Source organism: Lynx rufus, unplaced genomic scaffold (genome assembly GCF_022079265.1).
Source record: "Lynx rufus isolate CCGP_SWC_20201006 ecotype Redwood Valley unplaced genomic scaffold, mLynRuf1.p SCAF_23, whole genome shotgun sequence".
NCBI lineage: Eukaryota > Metazoa > Chordata > Mammalia > Carnivora > Felidae > Lynx > Lynx rufus.
Window position 1 is genome coordinate 7,964,508 of NW_025814838.1, and position 19,939 is coordinate 7,984,446.

The 19,939-nt window shown below is 39.6% G+C and overlaps 1 protein-coding gene across 1 annotated transcript in view; it reads right to left on the reverse strand.

Moving 5' to 3' along the window:
* LOC124517903 (phospholipid-transporting ATPase ABCA3-like) overlaps positions 1-19,939 on the reverse strand; it is a 188,133-nt gene that overhangs the window by 99,245 nt on the left and 68,949 nt on the right. Inside the window, exon 11 of the mRNA XM_047087601.1 lies at positions 7,963-8,092. Coding sequence (XP_046943557.1) covers positions 7,963-8,092 — 130 coding nt within the window. The remainder of the gene's footprint in view (positions 1-7,962; positions 8,093-19,939) is intronic.

Consider the following 19,939-nt stretch of genomic DNA (forward strand, 5'->3'; position numbering starts at 1 on the left):
TCTTCAATTACCTTCATAAGCTTTCTATAGTTTTCAGCATACAGATCTTTTACATGTTTGCTTAGGTTTATCCCTAGGTATTTTATGCTTCTTGGTGCAATTGTGAATGGGATCAGTTCCTTTATTTGTCTTTCTGTTGCTTCATTATTAGTGTATGAGAATGCAACTGATTTCTGTACCTTGATTTTGTATCCTGCAACTTTGCTGAATTCATATATCAGTTCTAGCAGACTTTTGGTGGAGTCTACCGGATTTTCCATGTATAGTATCATGTCATTTGCAGAAAGTGAAAGCTTGACTTCATCTTTGCCAATTTTGATGCTTTGATTTCCTTTTGTTGTCTGATTGCTGATGCTAGAACTTCCAACACTATGTTAAATAACAGCGGTGAGAGTGGGCATCCCTGTCGTGTTCCTGATCTCAGGGAAAAAGCTCTCAGTGTTTCCCCATTGAGGATGATGTTAGCTGTGGGCTTTTCATAAATGGCTTTTATGATCTTTAAGTATGTTCCTTCTATCCCGACTTTCTCAAGGTTTTTTATTAAGAAAGGGTGCTGAATTTTGTCAAAGGCCTTTTCTGCATCGATTGACAGGATCATATGGTTCTTATCTTTTCTTTTATTAATGTGATGTATCACGTGATTGATTTGCGAATGTTGAACCAGCCCTGCATCCCAGGATGAATCCCACTTGATCATGGTGAATAATTCTTTTTATATGCTGTTGAATTCGATTTGCTAGTATCTTATTGAGAGTTTTGCATCCATATTCATCAGGGATTTTGGCCTGTAGTTCTCTTTTTTTTTTTACCGGGTCTCTGTCTGCTTTGGGAATCAAAGTAATACTGGCTTCATAGAATGAGTCTGGAAGTTTTCCTTCCCTTTCTATTTCTTGGAACAGCTTGAGAAGGATAGGTATTATCTCTGCTTTAAATGTCTGGTAGAACTCCCCTGGGAAGCCATCTGGTCCTGGACTCTTATTTGTTGGGAGATTTTTGATAACTGATTCAATTTCTTTGCTGGTTATGGGTCTGTTCAAGCTTTTATTTCCTCCTCATTGAGTTTGGGAAGCGTGTGGGTGTTTAGGAATTTGTCCATTTCTTGCAGGTTGTCCAATTTGTTGGCATATAATTTTTCCTAGTATTCCCTGATAATTGCTTGTATCTCTGAGGGATTGGTTGCAATAATTCCATTTTCATTCATGATTTTATCATTTGGGTCATCTCCCTTTTCTTTTTGAGAAGCCTGGCTAGAGGTTTGTCAATTTTGTTTATTTTTTCAAAAAACCAACTCTTGGTTTCGTTGATCTGCTCTACAGTTTTTTTAGATTCTATATTGTGTATTTCTGCTCTGATCTTTATTATTTCTCTTCTTCTGCTGGGTTTAGGCTGCCTTTGCTGTTCTGTTTCTATTTCCTTTAGGTGTGCTGTTAGATTTTGTATTTGGGATTTTTCTTATTTCTTGAGATAGGCCTGGATTGCAATGTATTTTCCTCTCAGGACTGCCTTCGCTGCGTCCCAAAAGCATTTGGATTGTTGTATTTTCATTTTCGTTTGTTTGCATATATTTTTTAATGTCTTCTCTAATTTCCTGGTTGACCCATTCATTCTTTAGTAGGGTGTCCTTTAACCTGCATGCTTTTGGAGGTTTTCCAGACTTTTTCCTGTGGTTGATTTCAAGCTTCACAGCATTGTGGTCTGAAAGTATGCATGGTATGATTTCAATTCTTGTAAACCTATGAAGGGCTGTTTTGTGACCCAGTATATGATCTATCTTGGAGAATGTCCCATGTGCACTCGAGAAGAAAGTATATTCTGTTGCTTTGGGATGCAGAGTTCTAAATATATCTGTAGTCTATCTGATCCAATGTCTCATTCAGGGCCCTTGTGTCTTTATTGACTGTGTGTCTAGATGATCTATCCATTTCTGTAAGTGGAGTGTTAAAGTCCCCTGCAGTTACCACATTCTTATCAATAAGGTTGCTTATGTTTATGAGTATTTGTTTTATATATTTGGGGACTCCCGTATTTGGCGCATAGACATTTATAATTCTTAGCTCTTCCTGATGGATAGACTGTGCAATTATTATATAATGCCCTTCTTCATCTCTTGTTACAGCCTTTAATTTAAAGTCTAGTTTGTCTGGTGTAAGTATGGCTACTCCAGCTTTCTTTTGACTTCCAGTAGCATTATAGATGATTCTCCATCCCCACACTTTCAATCTGAAGGTGTCCTCAGGTCTAAAATGAGTCTCTTGTAGACAGCAAATAGATGGGTCTTGTTTTTTTATCCATCCTGATACCCTATGTCTTTTGGTTGGCGCATTTAATCCATTTACATTCAGTGTTATTATAGTAAGAGATGGGTTTAGAGTCATTGTGATGTCTGTATGTTTTATGCTTGTAGCGATGTCTCTGGTACTTTGTCTCACAGGATCCCCTTTAGGATATCTTGTAGGGCTGGTTTAGTGGTGACAAATTCCTTCAGTTTTTGTTTGTTTGGGAAGACCTCTATCTCTCCTTCTATTCTAAATGACAGACTTGCTGGATAAGGATTCTCGGCTACAATTTTTTTCTGTTCAACACATTGAAGATCTCGTGCCAATCCTTTCTGGCCTGCCAAGTTTCAGAAGAGAGATTGGTCACGAGTCTTATAGGGTCCCTGTATTGTATATGTTAGGGCACGTTTATCCCTTGCTGCTTTCAGAATTTTCTCTTTATCCTTGTATTTTGCCAGTTTCACTATGATATGTCGTGCAGAAGATCGATTCAAGTTACGTCTGAAGGGAGTTCTCTGTGCCTCTTGGATTTCAGTGCCTTTTTCCTTCCCCAGTTCAGGGAAGTTCTCGGCTCTTATATCTTCTAGTACACCTTCAGCACCTTTCCCTCTCTCTTCCTCCTCTGGGATACCAATTATGCGTATATAATTTCTTTTTAGTGTATCACTTAGTTCTCTAATTTTCCCCTCATACTCCTGGATTTTTTTATCTCTCTTTCTCTCAGCTTCCTCTTTTTCCATAATTTTATCTTCTAGTTCACCTATTCTCTCCTCTGCCTCTTCAGTCCGAGCTGTGGTCATTTCCATTTTATTTTGCATCTCGTTTAAAGCGATTTTCAGCTCCTCCCGACTGTTCCTTAGTCCCTTGATCTCTGTAGCAAGAGATTCTCTGCTGTCCTCTATACTGTTTTCAAGCCCAGCGATTAATTTTATGACTATTATTCTAAATTCGCTTTCTGTTATATTATTTAAATCCTTTTTGATCAGTTCATTAGCTGTTGTTATTTCCTGGAGATTCTTTTGAGCGGAATTCTTCCGTTTGGTCATTTTGGGTAGTCCCTGGAGTGGTGCGGACCTGCAGGGCACTTCCCCTGTGCTGTGGTGTATAACTGGAGTTGGTGGGCGGGGTCGCAGTCAGACCTGATGCCTGCCCCCAGCCCACCGCTGGGGCCACAGTCAGACTGGTGTGTGCCTTCTCTTCCCCTCTCCTAGGGGCGGGATTCACTGTGGGGTCACGTGGCCCATCTGGGCTACTTGCACGCTGCCAGGCTTGTGGTGCTGGGGATCTGGCATATTAGCTGGGGTGGGTAGGCAAGGTGCATGGGGGCAAGAGGGGCAGGCTAAGCTCGCTTCTCCTTAGGTGATCCACTTCAGGAGGGGCCCCTCTTCCATGGGCCTCTCATCTGCGCTTGGCTCTGGAGACTCCATTCTGCTAATCTTCTGGCGGTTTTCTGGGTTATTTAGGCAGGTGTAGGTGGAATCTAAGTGATCAGCAGAAGGCGCGGTGAGTCCAGCATCCTCCTACGCCGCCATCTTCTGCCGGTCTCTCTCAAGCACTTTTTGTATATCATCCATTGCCTTCTGGCCTCCACTATTTCTAAAATTTTTTATAGCTTATTTATTTATTTTGAGATAGACATAGCATGAGCAGTGCAGGGGTAAAGAGAGAGGGGGAGAGAGAGAATCCCAAGCAGGCTCTGCTCTGCCAGCACAGAACCCAAGGTGGACCTTGAACCCATGAAACATGAGATCATGACCTGAGCCAAAACCAAGGGTCAGACACTTAACTGCGTCACCCAGGTCCCCTGGACTCCATTCTTTCTTTTTTTTTCTTTTATTTTTTTAAATTTACATCCAAATTAGTTAGTGTATAGTGCAACAATGATTTCAGGAGTAGATTCCTTAATGCCCCTTACCCATGTAGCCATCCCCTCTCCCACACCCCCTCCAGTAACCCTCTGTTTTTTCTCCATATTTATGAGTCTCTTATGCTTTGTTCCCCTCCCTGTTTTTATATTATTTTTCTTTCCCTTCCCTTATGTTCATCTGTTTTGTCTCTTAAAGTCCTCATATGAGTAAAATCATATGATATTTGTCTTTCTCTGACTGACTAATTTCACTTAGCATAATACCGTCCAGTTCCATCCATGTAGTTGCAAATGGCAAGATTTCATTCTTTTTGATTGCTGAGCAATACTCCATTGTATTTATATACCACATCTTCTTTATCCATTCATCCACCAATGGACATTTGGGCTCTTTCCATACTTTGGTTATTGTTGATAGTGCTGCTATAAACATTGGGGTACATTTGCCCTTATGCATCAGCACACCTGTATCCCATGGGTAAACACCTAGTAGTGAAATGGCTGGGTTGTAGGGTAGTTCTATTTTTAATTTTTTGAGGAAACTCCATACCGTTTTCCAGAGTAGCTGCACCAGCTTGCATTCCCACCAACAATGCAAAAGAGATCCTCTTTCTCTGCATCCTCGCCAACCTCTGTTGTTGCCTGGGTTGCTAATGTTAGCCATTCTGACAGGTGTGAGGTGGTATCTCATGGTGTTTTTGATTTGTATTTCCCTGATGATGAGTGATGTTGAGAATTTTTTCATGTATCGGTTGGCCATCTGGATGTCTTTTTTGCAGAAGTGTCTATTCATGTTTTTTGCCCATTTCATCACTGGATTACTTGTGTTTTGCGTATTGAGTTTGATAAGCTCTTTATAGATTTTGGATACTAACCCTTTATCTGATATGTCACTTGCAAATATCTTCTCCCATTCTGTCGGTTGCCTTTTGGTTTTGCTGATTGTTTCCTTTGCTGTGCAGAAGATTTTCATTTTGATGAGGTCCTAGTAGTTCATTTTTGTTTTTGTTTCCGTTGCCTCCAGAGACGTGTTGAGTAAGAAGTTGCTGTGGCCAAGATCAAAGAGGTTTTTGCCTGCTTTCTCCTCGAAGATTTTGATGCCTTCCTGTCTTACATTTAGGTCTTTCATGCATGTTGAGTTTATTTTTGGGTCTGGTGTAAGAAAGTGGTCCAGGTTCACTCTTCTGCATATCGGTGTCCAGTTTTCTCCACACCACTTGCTGAAGAGACTGTCTTCATTATTTGTAATGAGAACTCAGCTTCTAGTCCTATTGGGGCACCACTTAATGTGACAAATAACTTTTGGCTTGCTGTTTTCAAGATACTCTCTTTCATAATTTTTAGTATAATATTTATGGGTGATTATCTCTTCACATTCATGCTATTTGAAGTTTGTGGAAATTCTGAGATGTGTAGATTATGTTTTCAGCAAATTTGGCAAGTTTTAATCCATTATTTTGTAGACTACTTTTTAGCTTTGTTCTCTTTCTCCTCTCCTACATTCTATTACATGTATTCTGGTGCATTTAAAGATATCACAACTTGATTCTTACAGCTTTGTACTAGAGACTAAAGTCTGGGATTGTGATGCCTCCTGCTTTGGCATTCTTCAATATTACTTTGGCTGTTCAGGGTCTTTTGTGGTTCCATAAAAAGTGTAGGAGTGCTTGTCAAGACAGCATGGTATTGGCACAAAAAGAGACCCATAGACCAATGGAATAGAATAGAGACTCCAGAATTGGACCCACAAAAGTATGGCCAACTCATCTTTGACAAAGCAGGAAAGAATATCCAATGGAAAAAAGACAGTCTCTTTAACAAATGGTGCTGGGAGAACTGGACAGCAGCATGCAGAAGAATGAAACTAGACCACTTTCTTACACCATTCAGAAAAACAAACTCAAAATGGATGAAGGACCTGAATGTGAGAGAGGAAACCATCAAAACCCTAGAGGAGAAAGCAGGAAAAAAAGCTCTCTGACCTCAGCCGCAGCAATTTCTTACTTGACACATCCCCAAAGGCAAGGGAATTAAAAGCAAAAATGAACTATTGGGACCTCACTGGGATAAAACCTTCTGCAATGCAAAGGACACAACCAACAAAACTAAAAGGCAACCAACGGAATGGGAAAAGATATTTGCAAATGACATATCGGACAAAGGGCTAGTATCCAAAATCTATAAAGAACTCACCAAACTCCACACCCAAAAAACAAATAATCCAGTGAAGAAATGGGCAGAAAACATGAATAGACACTTCTCTAAAGAAGACCTCCAGATGACCAGCAGACACATGAAAAGATGTTCAATGTCACTCCTCATTAGGGAAATACAAACCAAAACTACACTCAGATACCACTTCATGCCAGTCAGAGTGGCTAAAATGAACAAATCAGGAGACTGTAGATGCTGGGGAGGATGTGGAGAAATGGGAACCCTCTTGCACTGTTGGTGGGAATGCAAACTGGTATAGCCACTCTGGAAAACACTGTGGAGGTTCCTCAAAAAAAAAAAAAAAAAAAAAAAAAAGATCTACCCTATGACCCAGCAATAGCAGTGCTAGGAATTTACCCAAGGGATACAGGAGTGCTGATGCATAGGGGCACTTGTACCCCAATGTTTATAGCAGCACTTTCAACAATAGCCAAATGATGGAAAGAGCCTAAATGTCCATCAACTGATGAATGGATAAAGAGGTTGTGGTTTATATATACAATGGACTGCTACTTGGCAATGAGAAAGAATGAAATACGGCCTTTTGTAGCAATGTGGGTGAAACTGGACAGTGTTATGCTAAGTGAAATGAGTCATACAGAAAAAGACAGATACCATATGTTTTCACTCTTATGTGGATCCTGAGAAACTTAACAGAAGACCATGGGGGAGGAGAAGGAAAAAAAGTTAGAGAGGGAGGGAGGCAAACCTAAAGAGACTCCTAAAAACTGAGAATAAACTGAGGGTTGATGGTGGGTGGGAGGGGAAAGTGGGTGATGGGTATCAAGGAGGGCACCTGTTAGGATGAGCACTGGGTGTTGTATGGAAACCAATTTGAGAACACATTTCACAATAAAAAAAAAGATAAAGATATCAAAACTTCCTATGAAACTGTTAATTTTACTCAATTCTTTTTGCTTTGTTTTATTCACATTTTATAATCTCCATCAATCTTTCTTCAAGTTCACTGGTTCTCTCTTGTGACAATTGATTAAATCTACTATTAAGCCCTTTTAATGAATTCTTCACTTTTGTTATTATACTTTTCAACTCCAGAATTCCCAAATGGCTCTTCTTTTCATAATTTCTACCTTTTTATGATATTTTCTATTTGATCTTGTTTTCATACATTCCATTATTTCTTTAAAAAAATTTTTTTAATGTTTATTTCTGAGACAGAGAGAGACAGAGCATGAGTGGGGGAGGGGCAGAAAGAGAGGGCGACACAAAATCAGTCTCCAGGCCCTGAGCTGTCAGCACAGAGCCCGACGTGAGGCTCGAACTCACAGAGCGCAAGATCATGACCTGAGCCGAAGCCAGACTCTCAACCGACTGAGCCACCCAGGCGCCCTACATTCCATTATTTCTTAAATCATGGTTTCCTTTAGTTCTTTGAACATTTTTTTTACAATGGTTACATTGTAAAATATTTGTAAAACCTGATATCTGGTATCTCTCACATGGAATTATTTACAACTTAAAAGAAAGTGAATTACTGAACAATTTTATGTATCATTGAACTGACTAAATTGTAAACATCAAAGGGATACAAAAAAGTCTTGCAAGTTTGATCTACAGTGTCTATGACACTCTGAAGAGACCTACCTGAGAGAATAGAGAGAATAGTGGATTTTCCTGCTCCATTGTGTCCTAGAAGAACAGTAATCTGTCCCATATATAAATTCAAAGACAAGTCTTTTACAGCTATTTTGGTAGTATTTTGCATTCGGAATTCCTGTTGGGGAAAATACACAAATATTGACTTCATCTATCACTATCACTTTGAAAGAACAAACACTCAAATCAACTATTTATACAAGAAACCATACCACATAATCAATCTTGTAAGGAAAAAGAAATAAAAATTTAAGAAGGATGAAATTGTGATTGGAACAAATTAATTGATGCCATAACACGAGTTGCAAAATTTCACAGTAAATATATAAACATCCCTCAGTAATATCCATTCATGCTTTGATTCAATTAACATCTTAAAGCTGATAATGCCATAATCTTCTTAAGTTCATGCATTTGTCCTGGTTTGGACAACTGCCAACAGAAAACCTGGATGAAACATCTAAAACATAGATATTTTATAGGCATCTCAAATTTCTTCTTTTGTGTAGGTTAGCAGTGCTTCTGCTTAAGATGCAAAAATATGGAAAGAGCATCACTCTCACTCTAGAAAACAAGAAACTAAATAATCTAAAAAAATCTTAAGTTTTCTTGAACTCATCAGAGGAGTGATATTTCCAGGCAACCAATCAGCCTTAAATTTAAGAAAAGATAGACGCCTTCAAGGAGAGATGATATACAAACATCTGCTTGTCTGGAGAAAACACAGGTACTATGAAGCTAGTAAAAGGATTCTGGTCAATTTTTGATGAAAATAAAGTAAAAACACTTGAAGAAACAATATCTAAATTAAAAAGTTGGGATTCAAGCCCATTTCATTCAGACTTCAAACATCTATTCCTTCCAATATAACTAACAGATGGTGAATAAAGCAAAACATCTTGTGTAACAACAAAAAAAGGCTATTTCCCTTTTATTCCAAATGGCAGTAAAAGTTTTTTCCCTAGGCGTCCTCCTTAATACCCATCACCCATTTAGCCCACGCCCCATTCACCTCCCTCCATCAACCCTCAGTTTGTTCTCTATCCTTAAGAGTTTCTTATTGCTTGCTTCCCTCTCTCTTTTTTTACCCCTTGCCATATGTTCATCTGTTTCCTAGATTCCACATGAGTGAAATTATATGCTTTTTGTCTTTCTCTGATATAGTTTTCTTAGCATAATACACTCTAGCTCCACCCACATTGTTGCAAATGTCAAGGTTTAATTCTTTTTGATGGCCGAGTAATATTCCAGCGTATGTGTGTTTGTGTGTGTGTGTACACACACACCACATCTTCTTTATCCATTCATCAGTTGATGGACATTTGGGTTCTTTCTATAGTTTGGTTATTACTGTTAATGCTGCTATAAACACCAGGGTGCATATACCCCTTGAAACCTGTATTTTTGTATCTTTTTCTTTTATTTTTTTAATGTTTATTTATTTTTGAGAGAGAGACAGAGTGTGAGCTGGGGGAGGGGCAGAGAGAGGGAGACACAGAATCTGAAGGAGGCTCCGGCTCTGACCTGTCCACACAGAGCCCGACGTGGGGATCGAACCCATGAATCACGAGATCATGACCTGAGCTGAAGTTGGACACCTAACCGACTGAGCCACCCAGGCACCCCTGTGTCTTTTTCAAACTTCAACCAAGCCAACCTCAAATTCTCCCTCAATGTCTTCAATATCCATAAATCTCTCCAACAACCACCCATTGTTCAAGGCACAAAACCAACAGCTACATTAGTGTCCTCCTTTTCCTTCAATTTCACAAGCAACAATTAAGCAAATCTTTTCAGCTCTAACCCCAAATACAGTAAAACATTGGTTTGTGAGTAACTTGTTCTGTGAATGTTCTGCAAGATGAGCAAATATTTCTAATAAATTTTAACTTGATAAATGAGAGATGTCTTGTAATACAAATAGTACATGATGCCAAACATCACATGATCACAACTGACCAATGGTTCTTTTCTCTCTCGCTCGCTTTCTTTCTCTCTGTGGTATTGTGAGTGATCATCTCCTATGCTCACATGCTCGATCTCAGGCCACAGTGTTTGGCAGAAGTCAGTGATTTTTTTCAGAATGTTGGAAGGTGCCCATAATGGGCAGTAGTGTATTTTTTGTCACTTCAAAGCATGTATGGACAGTCCTTTGCTTTTTCATACAAGAGTAAGCTTAGGGATGATTTGCTTCATTCTAGGTCAGGCTGCCTGCAGACATAGACACTTTTTTTCTGCTGCCTTACTGCCAGTTACATTAAATAGAGTATATGACAAGAGTTTATTAATACTGTATTGTAGTCAACATCTGTGCAAGCATATACAATGGGCCCCTTGCAGAAAAAGGTTGGAAAGAAAGGCAGCGAGAAGGAGATGATTATGGTGGAAGTTAAGAATGAAATCAAGAAGTACAAACGAGGTATGCAAGTGGCTGAAAGTGCAAGATTTTATTAGAAGTCTCTGTCTCTATTCTGTCTATAGAGGAGGAGGAGGACAAAAAGGTGGAGAAATTCCTCACTTCAAGTGAGATTAGGGGGATGTGTAAAATGTGGGAAACACTGCAAAATTTTATAGAAAATCATCACCCGAATAAGGATGTAGCAGTGTGAAGGATGAATATGTTTAATGACAATGCAAAATCACCTTTACATGAAATCCTGAAAAGAAGGCAAAACCAAGTGTCATTGGATAGGTTCCTTGTTAAAGTTGCACAAAAAGAAAAAGATTCCATTGAGCCAATAGATAGCAGTGATTCAATTAGTGATAGTAAAAATCGTCCTACACAATAACCCTCCACTCTCTTGTCTCCCTCACACCAGCATGAAGGTTTTCAAAGGTAGGTGCAGCTTAATTTATTTTTCTGTATATTTTGTATTTTCCTTATTATTTTGTATTATATTACAGTATTGTAATCATTGTTATATGTGTATTTTTGGGTTGTGGAACAAATCATCTGAGTTTCCATTATTTAAGGGGAAATTCGCTTTGACATACAAGTGCTTTGGATTACAAGCATGTTTCCAAAATGAATTATTCTTGCAAATGAATTTACTGTATGTTCTGAATCTCTACACTTCTATCTCCATATGATTTCACTCATATGGGGAATTTAAGGAACAAATGAATACAGGGAGGAAAAAGAGAGGCAAACCAAGAATCAGACTCTTAAGTATAGAGAACTGATGATTACAGGAGGGGAGGTAGGTGGGGCGATAGGTTAAATGGGTGATGGGTATTAAGGAGGGCACTTGTGATGAGCACCGGGTGTTGTATGTAAGTGATGAGTCACTAAATTCTATACCTGAAACCAATATTACGCTGTAAGTTAACTAACTGGAACTTAAACAAAAACTTGGAGAAAAAAATAATAAAAGCCTATAATTATTGTCCAACCTTTTAAAAATGGAATCCAAGTTTTATTGTGGCCTTCAAGGTCCCCTACATGATTTGTATTATGAGTATATTGCCAAATTCATTTCATGTCATTTGCTTTCTTCACTCCAACTTTTTTTTTCAATATATGTAATTTATTGTCAAATTGGTTTCCATATAACAAACACCCAGTGCTCATCCCAAAAGGTGCCCTCCTCAATACCCATCACCCACCCTCCCCTCCCTTCCACCCCCCATCAACCCTCAGTTTGTTCTCAGTTTTTAAGAGTCTCTTATGTTTTGGCTCTCTCCCGCTCTAACCTCTTTTTTTTTCCCCCCTCCCCTCCTCCATGGTTTCTGTTAAGTTTCTCAGGATCCACATAAGAGTGAAAACATATGGTATCTGTCTTTCTCTGTATGGCTTATTTCACTTAGCATCACACTCTCCAGTTCCATCCACGTTGCTACAAAGGGCCATATTTCGTTCTTTCTCATTGCCATGTAGTACCCCATTGTGTATATAAACCACAATTTCTTTATCCATTTGTCAGTTGATGGACATTTAGGCTCTTTCCATCATTTGGCTATTGTTGAAAGTGCTGCTATAAACATTGGGGTACAAGTGCCCCTATGCATCAGCACTCCTGTATCCCTTGGGTAAATTCCTAGCACTGCTATTGCTGGGTCATAGGGTAGGTCTATTTTTAATTTTCTGAGGAACCTCTGCACTGCTTTCCAGAGTGGCTGCACCAGTTTGCATTCCCACCAACAGTGCAAGAGGGTTCCCGTTTCTCCACATCCTCTCCAGCATCTATAGTCTCCTGATTTGTTCATTTTGGCCACTCTGACTGGCGTGAGGTGATATCTGAGTGTGCTTTTGATTTGTATTTCCCTGATAAGGAGCGACGTTGAGCATCTTTTCATGTGCCTGTTGACCATCCAGATGTCTTTAGAGAAGTGTCTATTCATGTTTTCTGCCCATTTCTTTACTGGGTTATTTGTTTTTTGGGTGTGGAGTTTGGTGAGCTCTTTATAGATTTTGGATACTAGCCCTTTATCTGATATGTCATTTGCAAATATCTTTTCCCATTCGGTTGGTTGCCTTTTAGTTTTGTTGGTTGTTTCCTTTGCTGTGCAGAAGCTTTTTATCTTCATAAGGTCCCAGTAATTCATTTTTGCTTTTAATTGCCTTGCCTTTGGGGATGTGTCGAGTAAGAGATTGCTATGGCTGAGGTCAGAGAGGTCTTTTCCTGCTTTCTCCTCTAGGGTTTTGATGGTTTCCTGCCTCACATTCAGGTCCTTAATCCATTTTGAGTTTATTTTTGTGAATGGTGTGAGAAAGTCTTCACTCCAACTTTAATCTCATCTGTGTTCCTCAACAAATGAAGATCTTTTCCATCTCAGGGCTTTGAATTTTCTGTCTGTTTGAATTATCTGTACCTAGTTGTTGTTTGTTTGTTTGTTTTTTAACTATCTACCCCATTCTCATCATTCTGATCTCAGCTTTAATGTCACTGTTACAAGCTGGGTTCCCAGGAAGCACTCTTGATTGGAAGATTAGAATGTAGGAAGTTTATTAAAGATCAACACCTGTAGAAGAAAAGGCTGGAAAAAAACTGGGCAGAGGATGAATACAAAATACAGTTCAGCAACTCTAAGGCCTCAGAGAAGCTGTTAGGCTAGAATGTCTATTTAAAGTTATCCCAACTTGAGAGATAGGGTCTTCATGCCCTCTCATGGAATAGTCATTGGATTTAGGTTTCTCCAAGGCAAGGAACAAGAGCTTAGGTGAGGGTAGCTCTCCATTGCCAAAGATATTCCAAACAAGGTGACACTGAGCTGTCAGCTAAGGCTGTCATCTTTTTCACACTCTTTTCCACAGTTGGGAAAAAAGGTCTTTCATTCCAGAGAGCGGCATCTGGGTAGTGCAGTATACTCTCCAGTCCACTCCTTGCATTAAATTCTCTTCCTTCATCAAGTTCTGGTAGCAGCTTCTTCAGGACTCTAGTGAAACGTTTCCTGAGGGGAACTTATATGAAAAACGTTAAGTGGGATCCCTGCCACTGGCCTTAACACTGCAGCTGAGATTATCTTCATAATTTACTGTCTATTCTAGATTACTCTCATATTTGGCTAGCATTGTTGATAATCTTATGTGGTGTTGATCCAAACATTCTTCCTGAGGTTGCTATGCACTCCTCAGGCCATGACTGCTACATTTTTCCTTTTACTACCAAATTGGGTAGTTGAGTATAAAGACATACAAGGGGATCATGTGAGTGCTAAATATATTCCTCCCTCTTCTATGTAATAGCTATCAACTTTACTTCCTGGTGATTATAATCAATCACTCTTTGCCAGAAATGTGATTCCTCTTCTTGTTGGTCTCTTGGCATAAAAGCTTCAAAGTGGCTTGGCAGTAACCAGTTTATAGTTCAAAGGATCTCTTGGTGCATCTTCCTTTTTGGGATCATGATCTCTCAGAGGCCATGGTTGGGATTACAGGAAGCACCAACTGCCCAAGTGGATCACTAGGAGTACTAGTAACTAGGACCACTTCTGCTTCTACCCCTTGGTTTCTAACCATGTCTCCTACTGTTGGGGACAAAGAACCACATAATGGCTTTTGTTTTAGTGTGACTATTGCATCCTGAAGGATGGTGACTCATTTGTGCAAATTACCATCTTTACATGGTTGCCTCAAATATGCCTTCAGCAGGCTATTTCATCACTTGCTTCAGATGATAGCTTCTGGATGTACGTATAGACCAGCACATCCCAGGGCTGTGAGCTCACTACTGTACTTCCTTTGCTGTGAAGTAAGATTCTTTGATGTGACTGTATGTGGAATCCCATACTGGTGGACCAAACAATCAATAAGCTCTGGGATGTCATCTTGCGTGAGGTTCTACAGGCAAAAAAGTGCTTACAGTAAGTGTTGATTCCTATAAGATGAAATGAAGTGCCTTTCAGTGTGAAAGAGGCCCAAAGTACTCATCTAGACACCAAGCAGATGTCTGATCTCCTTTGGAATGGTCCCCAGAAGTGAGTTTTGTTGAGGACATGCTATAAATGTGGCAAAAAGAATAGCAAGATTAACTATGGTAAGAGCCCATATTTTAGTTTTTCTTGTACTCCTGCCACTATAGATTTCTATTCCTGTACCACTAGTATTATCACTGATGGCAGAGGCTACCTAATGTCACCTGAGTCAATTTGTCTACATGGTTATTTAGTACTTTCTTCCATGATATGTAGTCTCTAGTGGTTGTTAACATGCATTAAAAATATCTTCCTACATTGTTCTCATTTTTATAGTTGCATCCATGTGCCTCTACCCTAGAATTTCTTGAACCTAATCTTCCAGTATTTCTCACTGTAAGCCCTTAATTTGCCAGATCATTAATCACTGCCCAGTTCAGTAGTCTTGGGCCAATTCAGTGACACAAAGTGGAGGACCAGGTGAAGAGCTGGAAGCTGTCTTTTGGGAGAATTTCCTCTCCTTTCCTCTTCCAAGGTTATTACCATTAGGGCTCAAGTGCAGCTGCTAATCATTTATGAACCTCACCTATGTACCAAGCTGAACTACCTGTGAAGCAAACTCGGAACTTTTTCCTTCTGTGTGAATTGGTTAAAATGATAATTCTCTATGGCCATATGTGTGAGCTGAGGGAGAAGCACTGAACTGATAATCATGGATGACATGAAGATTTAGATTCCCTGCTCACACAGCTTGCTGACGTCCACTGATTGTGCTCATGTTCAATCTTTGATATACCACTTTCATCTCATGATGGGGTAGCTGCCTGTCTCTAATGATATGGTGGTTCCAGCTCATGATGGAACCCAGCTCATCATGGCCACTTCTGGACCCAGTTACTTGGTGTCCTGTTATCAGTTACTTCATCTCCCCAACAGTGTGCCAGGAACTGTTGTTGAAAAACACAATTATCTATCAATTGCTGATGGCATGGCTTTGATACAGAACTCTAGATGTCTGCATTGTTATTCTCCCATTCAGGTTTACAATAAAATCAACATGATATACTTTCCCAGCATGACACCACTAATACCATAAAGTCTGATGGACTAGGATCACCAAGCAGCAGAAGTGCTTCTACTACAGCCTGGACCTGCTGTGGTGTCCTTTCCTGCTCTGGACTCTACTCAAAGTTGGCATCTTTTTGTGTCACTTGGTATAGGGGTAAAAACAGTATTCTCAGGTATAGAATATATTGACTTCAAAACCTGAAGTGGCCAGCAGGAACTATTTTCCTTTTTCATGGTGGGAGGTATAAAATATACTAACTTATCCTTTATTTTGGAAAGGAATACTGGCAGATACCAGATCACTAACTCCTAAAAATTTTACTGATGTAGTAAGCCCCTGAGTCTTTTTTAAATTTATTTTTAATATGAAATTTATTGTCAAATTGGTTTCCACACAACACCCAGTGCTCACCCCAACAGTTGCCCTCCTCAATGCCCAGCACCCACTTTCCCCTCCTTCCCACCCCCCCATAAACCCTCAGTTTATTCTCAGTTTTTAGGAGTCTCTTATGATTTGCCTCCCTGCCTCTCTAACTTTTTTTCCTTCCCCTCCCCCATGGTCTGCTGTTAAGTTCCTCAGGATCCACATAAGAGTGAAAACATATGGTATCTGTCTTTTTCTGATGACTTATTTCACTTAGCATAACACTGTCCAGTTCCACCCACGTTGCTACAAAAGGCCAGATTTCATTCTTTCTCATTGCCACGTACTAGTCCATTGTGTATATAAACTGCAACCTCTTTATCCATTCATCAGTTGATGGACATTTAGGCTCTTTCCATCATTTGGCTATTGTTGAAAGTGCTGCTATAAACATTGGGGTACAAGTGCCCCTATGCATCAGAACTCCTGTATCCCTTGGGTAAATTCCTAGCACTGCTATTGCTGGGTCATAGGGAAGATCTATTTTTAATTTTTGGAGGAACCTACACACTGTTTTTCAGAGTGGCTATACCAGTTTGCATTCCCACCAACAGTGCAAGAGGGTTCCCATTTCTCCACATCCTCTCCAGCATCTAAAGTCTCCTGATTTGTTCATTTTAGCCACTCTTACTGGTGTGAAGTGATATCTGTCTTCATAGGCTTTATCTGTACCCTCCTCACAATACATATGTCTTACCAAGGCCTTCAAAATACTTGCCATTTCCTGCTTGTCTGGTCCAATCATCAATATAGTGGGCCAGAGTGATGCTCTGCAAAATGTATAGCTAATCCAGGTTCCTCCAGATTATATTATGACAGAGAGCTGAGAAGCCCTCCTGGACAAATAAATATATACTATTGTTGTCCATTTCAAATGAATACAAAAATCTCTGATCCCCATTTTGATAGTATTTGAAAAATAAATTTGCCAAATCAGTGGCCCTATATCATGTTCTTAGGCTGTGTTAATCTCCTACCACAAGTCAAAGTTACCACATCTGACACAAAAGTGGCAAATAGGTGAACTATTTGTTTAAATTTGTGGTGGATTCACTGTCATTTTTCAGGTTTCCAAAGACCAGAGTGGAGAGTTAAATGGGTTTATGGGAACTGCAACTCATGCCTCTTTCATCCCTGCCACTTTCCCAAGAATGTGATATTGCCTTTGATAACCACCTTGTCCAGTGGAGATAGGCTGTTTCTAAGGATAGCTCTGCCCCAGAAGCCAAGGAGTGAAGATAAGGGTTACACCAGTTACCAGGTATGTCATTTCTATTTATACATTTGGCAACCATAGAAATTCCCACTAGGTGATTGTGTGGTCCCAGTGTAAGTCACTAAAAGCTAAGATTAAAATTATTACCTAGCCTGCACATAGCCTTGCTCTAACAATAGGACCATGATGGTACTTTGAATCTCCAAGTATGGTTACCCAAGTAAATTGCTAGAAGTCCCTTTGTAGGACTTGGGCAATCATTATCATGTACATTTCCTGTGGTATTGTAGAGCATTTCTTCCTAGCCAATCCAGATCCTCCTTGAGTCAATGAGTGTAAGCTGTGAAAACGGGAAACGGTGGAGGAAACCATGAATTTATATCAGGTGCCTGTCTTAGCTTCTGACAATCCAACTTTTATTTCTTCTGGTAGCATAGGTTGTCAATATCCTCACTGGATGTCCTCCTATCTTGCCTCAAGAGTGTTGTGTTCTGATAACCATCATTTGTGGATCAGGTGTTCCAGACTCCATACTTGCCACTTTATTAGAAAAATTGTTCCTGCCTGTGTCACCACCTATCCTTTATTATGTTGGAGTCATGTTACTCCATTGCTACCAGTGTGTCCATTTCTGTCAAGATATCTCCTACTGCTAGCCATGATCAGTGATGATCATGTTCCTCTCACTAGTATACTCCTTATTGTTTTGACTAGGCTCACATGCAAAAGCATAGTCATGTAGTAGATTAGTTGGATGAGGTTGGCTCAGGGTCTTTCTGAGGCTACAATCAAGTAGCAACCTGGGATACAGTCATCTGAAGTCTTGGCCAAGACCAGGGTATCCACTTCCAAGCAGGCCTACTCAAGTTCATACTGATTGATTTAGAAAGACTCAATTCTCGTCCATATGATGGAATGATATGGTGGCTATCTTCAGAGCAAGCAATTTATGACCAAGGCAAAAGCCATGATGACTTCTATGATTCAGTCTTGGAAGTCCCATACTTCACTTGCACAGTATTATACAGGTCACAAGATTAGCCTATTCACTGCAGAAGAGGACTGCACAAAAATGTGAATATTAGTGAGAATTCCTGGGGATTCTCATCCCATGATGAGGTTGCCAACAACCATAGTCCACCCTCTGACTCCAACGATTCATTTTATTCTCTCATAAAGACAGCTTTACCTGCTCTCACTGCTACAAAAGCACCAAACCTTTATAGCATCAGCTCAAAGTCCGAGGTCTTGTCACCTAAATCAGGTCCAGGTGTTGATGAGCCCCTTGTGGTCTAGTTTCTGGAGATTACCTCCTGAGTACAATTATTCTAGATCTGAAGACCTGTGATCCAAAGAGACTTGATATGTATCCTCTTACACTCTCCCCACAAACACAACAAAAACTGGCGAGATATGCATAACTTAACCATTACACATACTCCCAGTGAAATAAGTGGAAGGCAGGAAGTATGAATCAGTCAAATGAAATTGTGAAACCTACTACTGGGATTATTGGCAGTACTTTGATTAGGACTCAAGACCACAGAATGTTTCTCCAAGGCTTTTGGCTCCACTTTCTATTCTCTTGACTTCTCAATCATCCTTTCTTAATCATGAAAAGCATCCTATGGATGCAGTCAAGATTTTTCCAACATGCTATCTTGTTTTTTTATTTTTATAATTTTATTGACTTTTATAGCTTTGAAATATTGTTCCCCCAATGACAATAAATTTCATGAGTAATCATGAGTTGGCAGTACATACTATTAAGTCTTCTTTTTTTTTAAATTTACATCCAAGTTAGTTATCATATAGTACAACAATGATTTCAGGAACAGATTCCTTAATGCCCCTTACCCATTTAGCCCACCCCCCGTCCCACAACCCCTCCAGTAATCCTCTGTTTGTTCTCCATATTTAAGAGTCTATTATGTTTTGTCTCCCTCCCTGTATTTATATTATCTTTGCTTCCCTTCCCTTATGTTTGTCTGTTTTGTATCTTAAAGTCCTCATATGAGTGAAGTCTTATGATATTTGTCTTTCTCTGACTAATTTCACTTAGCATAATACCCTCCAGTTCCATCCACATAGTTGCAAACGGCAAGATTTCATTCTTTTTGATTGCCAAATAATACTCCATTGTATACATATACCATATCTTCTTTATCTATTCATCCACTGATGGACATTTGGACTTTTTCCATACTTTGGCTATTGTCAATAGCACTGCTATAAACACTGGGGTGCATGTGCCACTTTGAAACAGCATACCTGTATCCCTTGGATAAATACCTAGGAGTGCAATAGCTGGGTCGTAGGGTAGTTCTATTTTTAATTTTTTGAGGAACCTCCATACTGTTTTCCAGAGTGGCTACACAAGTTTTCATTCCAACTAGGAATGCAAAAGAGATCCTCTTTCTCCATATCCTCACCAACACGTGTTGTTGCCTGAGTTGCTAATGTTAGCCATTCTGACAGGAGTGAGGTAGTATCTCATGGTGGCTTTGACTTGTATTTCCCTGATGATGAGTGATGTTGAGAATTTTTTCATGTGTCGGTTGGCCATCTGGATGTCTTCTTTGGAGAAGTGTCTATTCATGTCTTTTGCCCATTTCGCCACTGGATTATTTGTTTTTTTTGGGTGTGGAGTTTGATAAGTTCTTTATAGATTTTGGATACTAACCCTTTATCTGATATGTCACTTGCAAATATCTTCTCCCATTCTGTCGGTTGCCTTTGAGTTTTGCTGATTGTTTCCTTCGCTGTGTGGAAGCTTTTTATTTTGATGAGGTCCCAATAAGTTCATTTTTGCTTCAGTTTCCCTTGCCTTCATAGACGTGTTGAGTAAGAAGTTGCTGCAGCCAAGGTCAAAGAGGTTTTTGCCTGCTTTCTCCTCAACGATT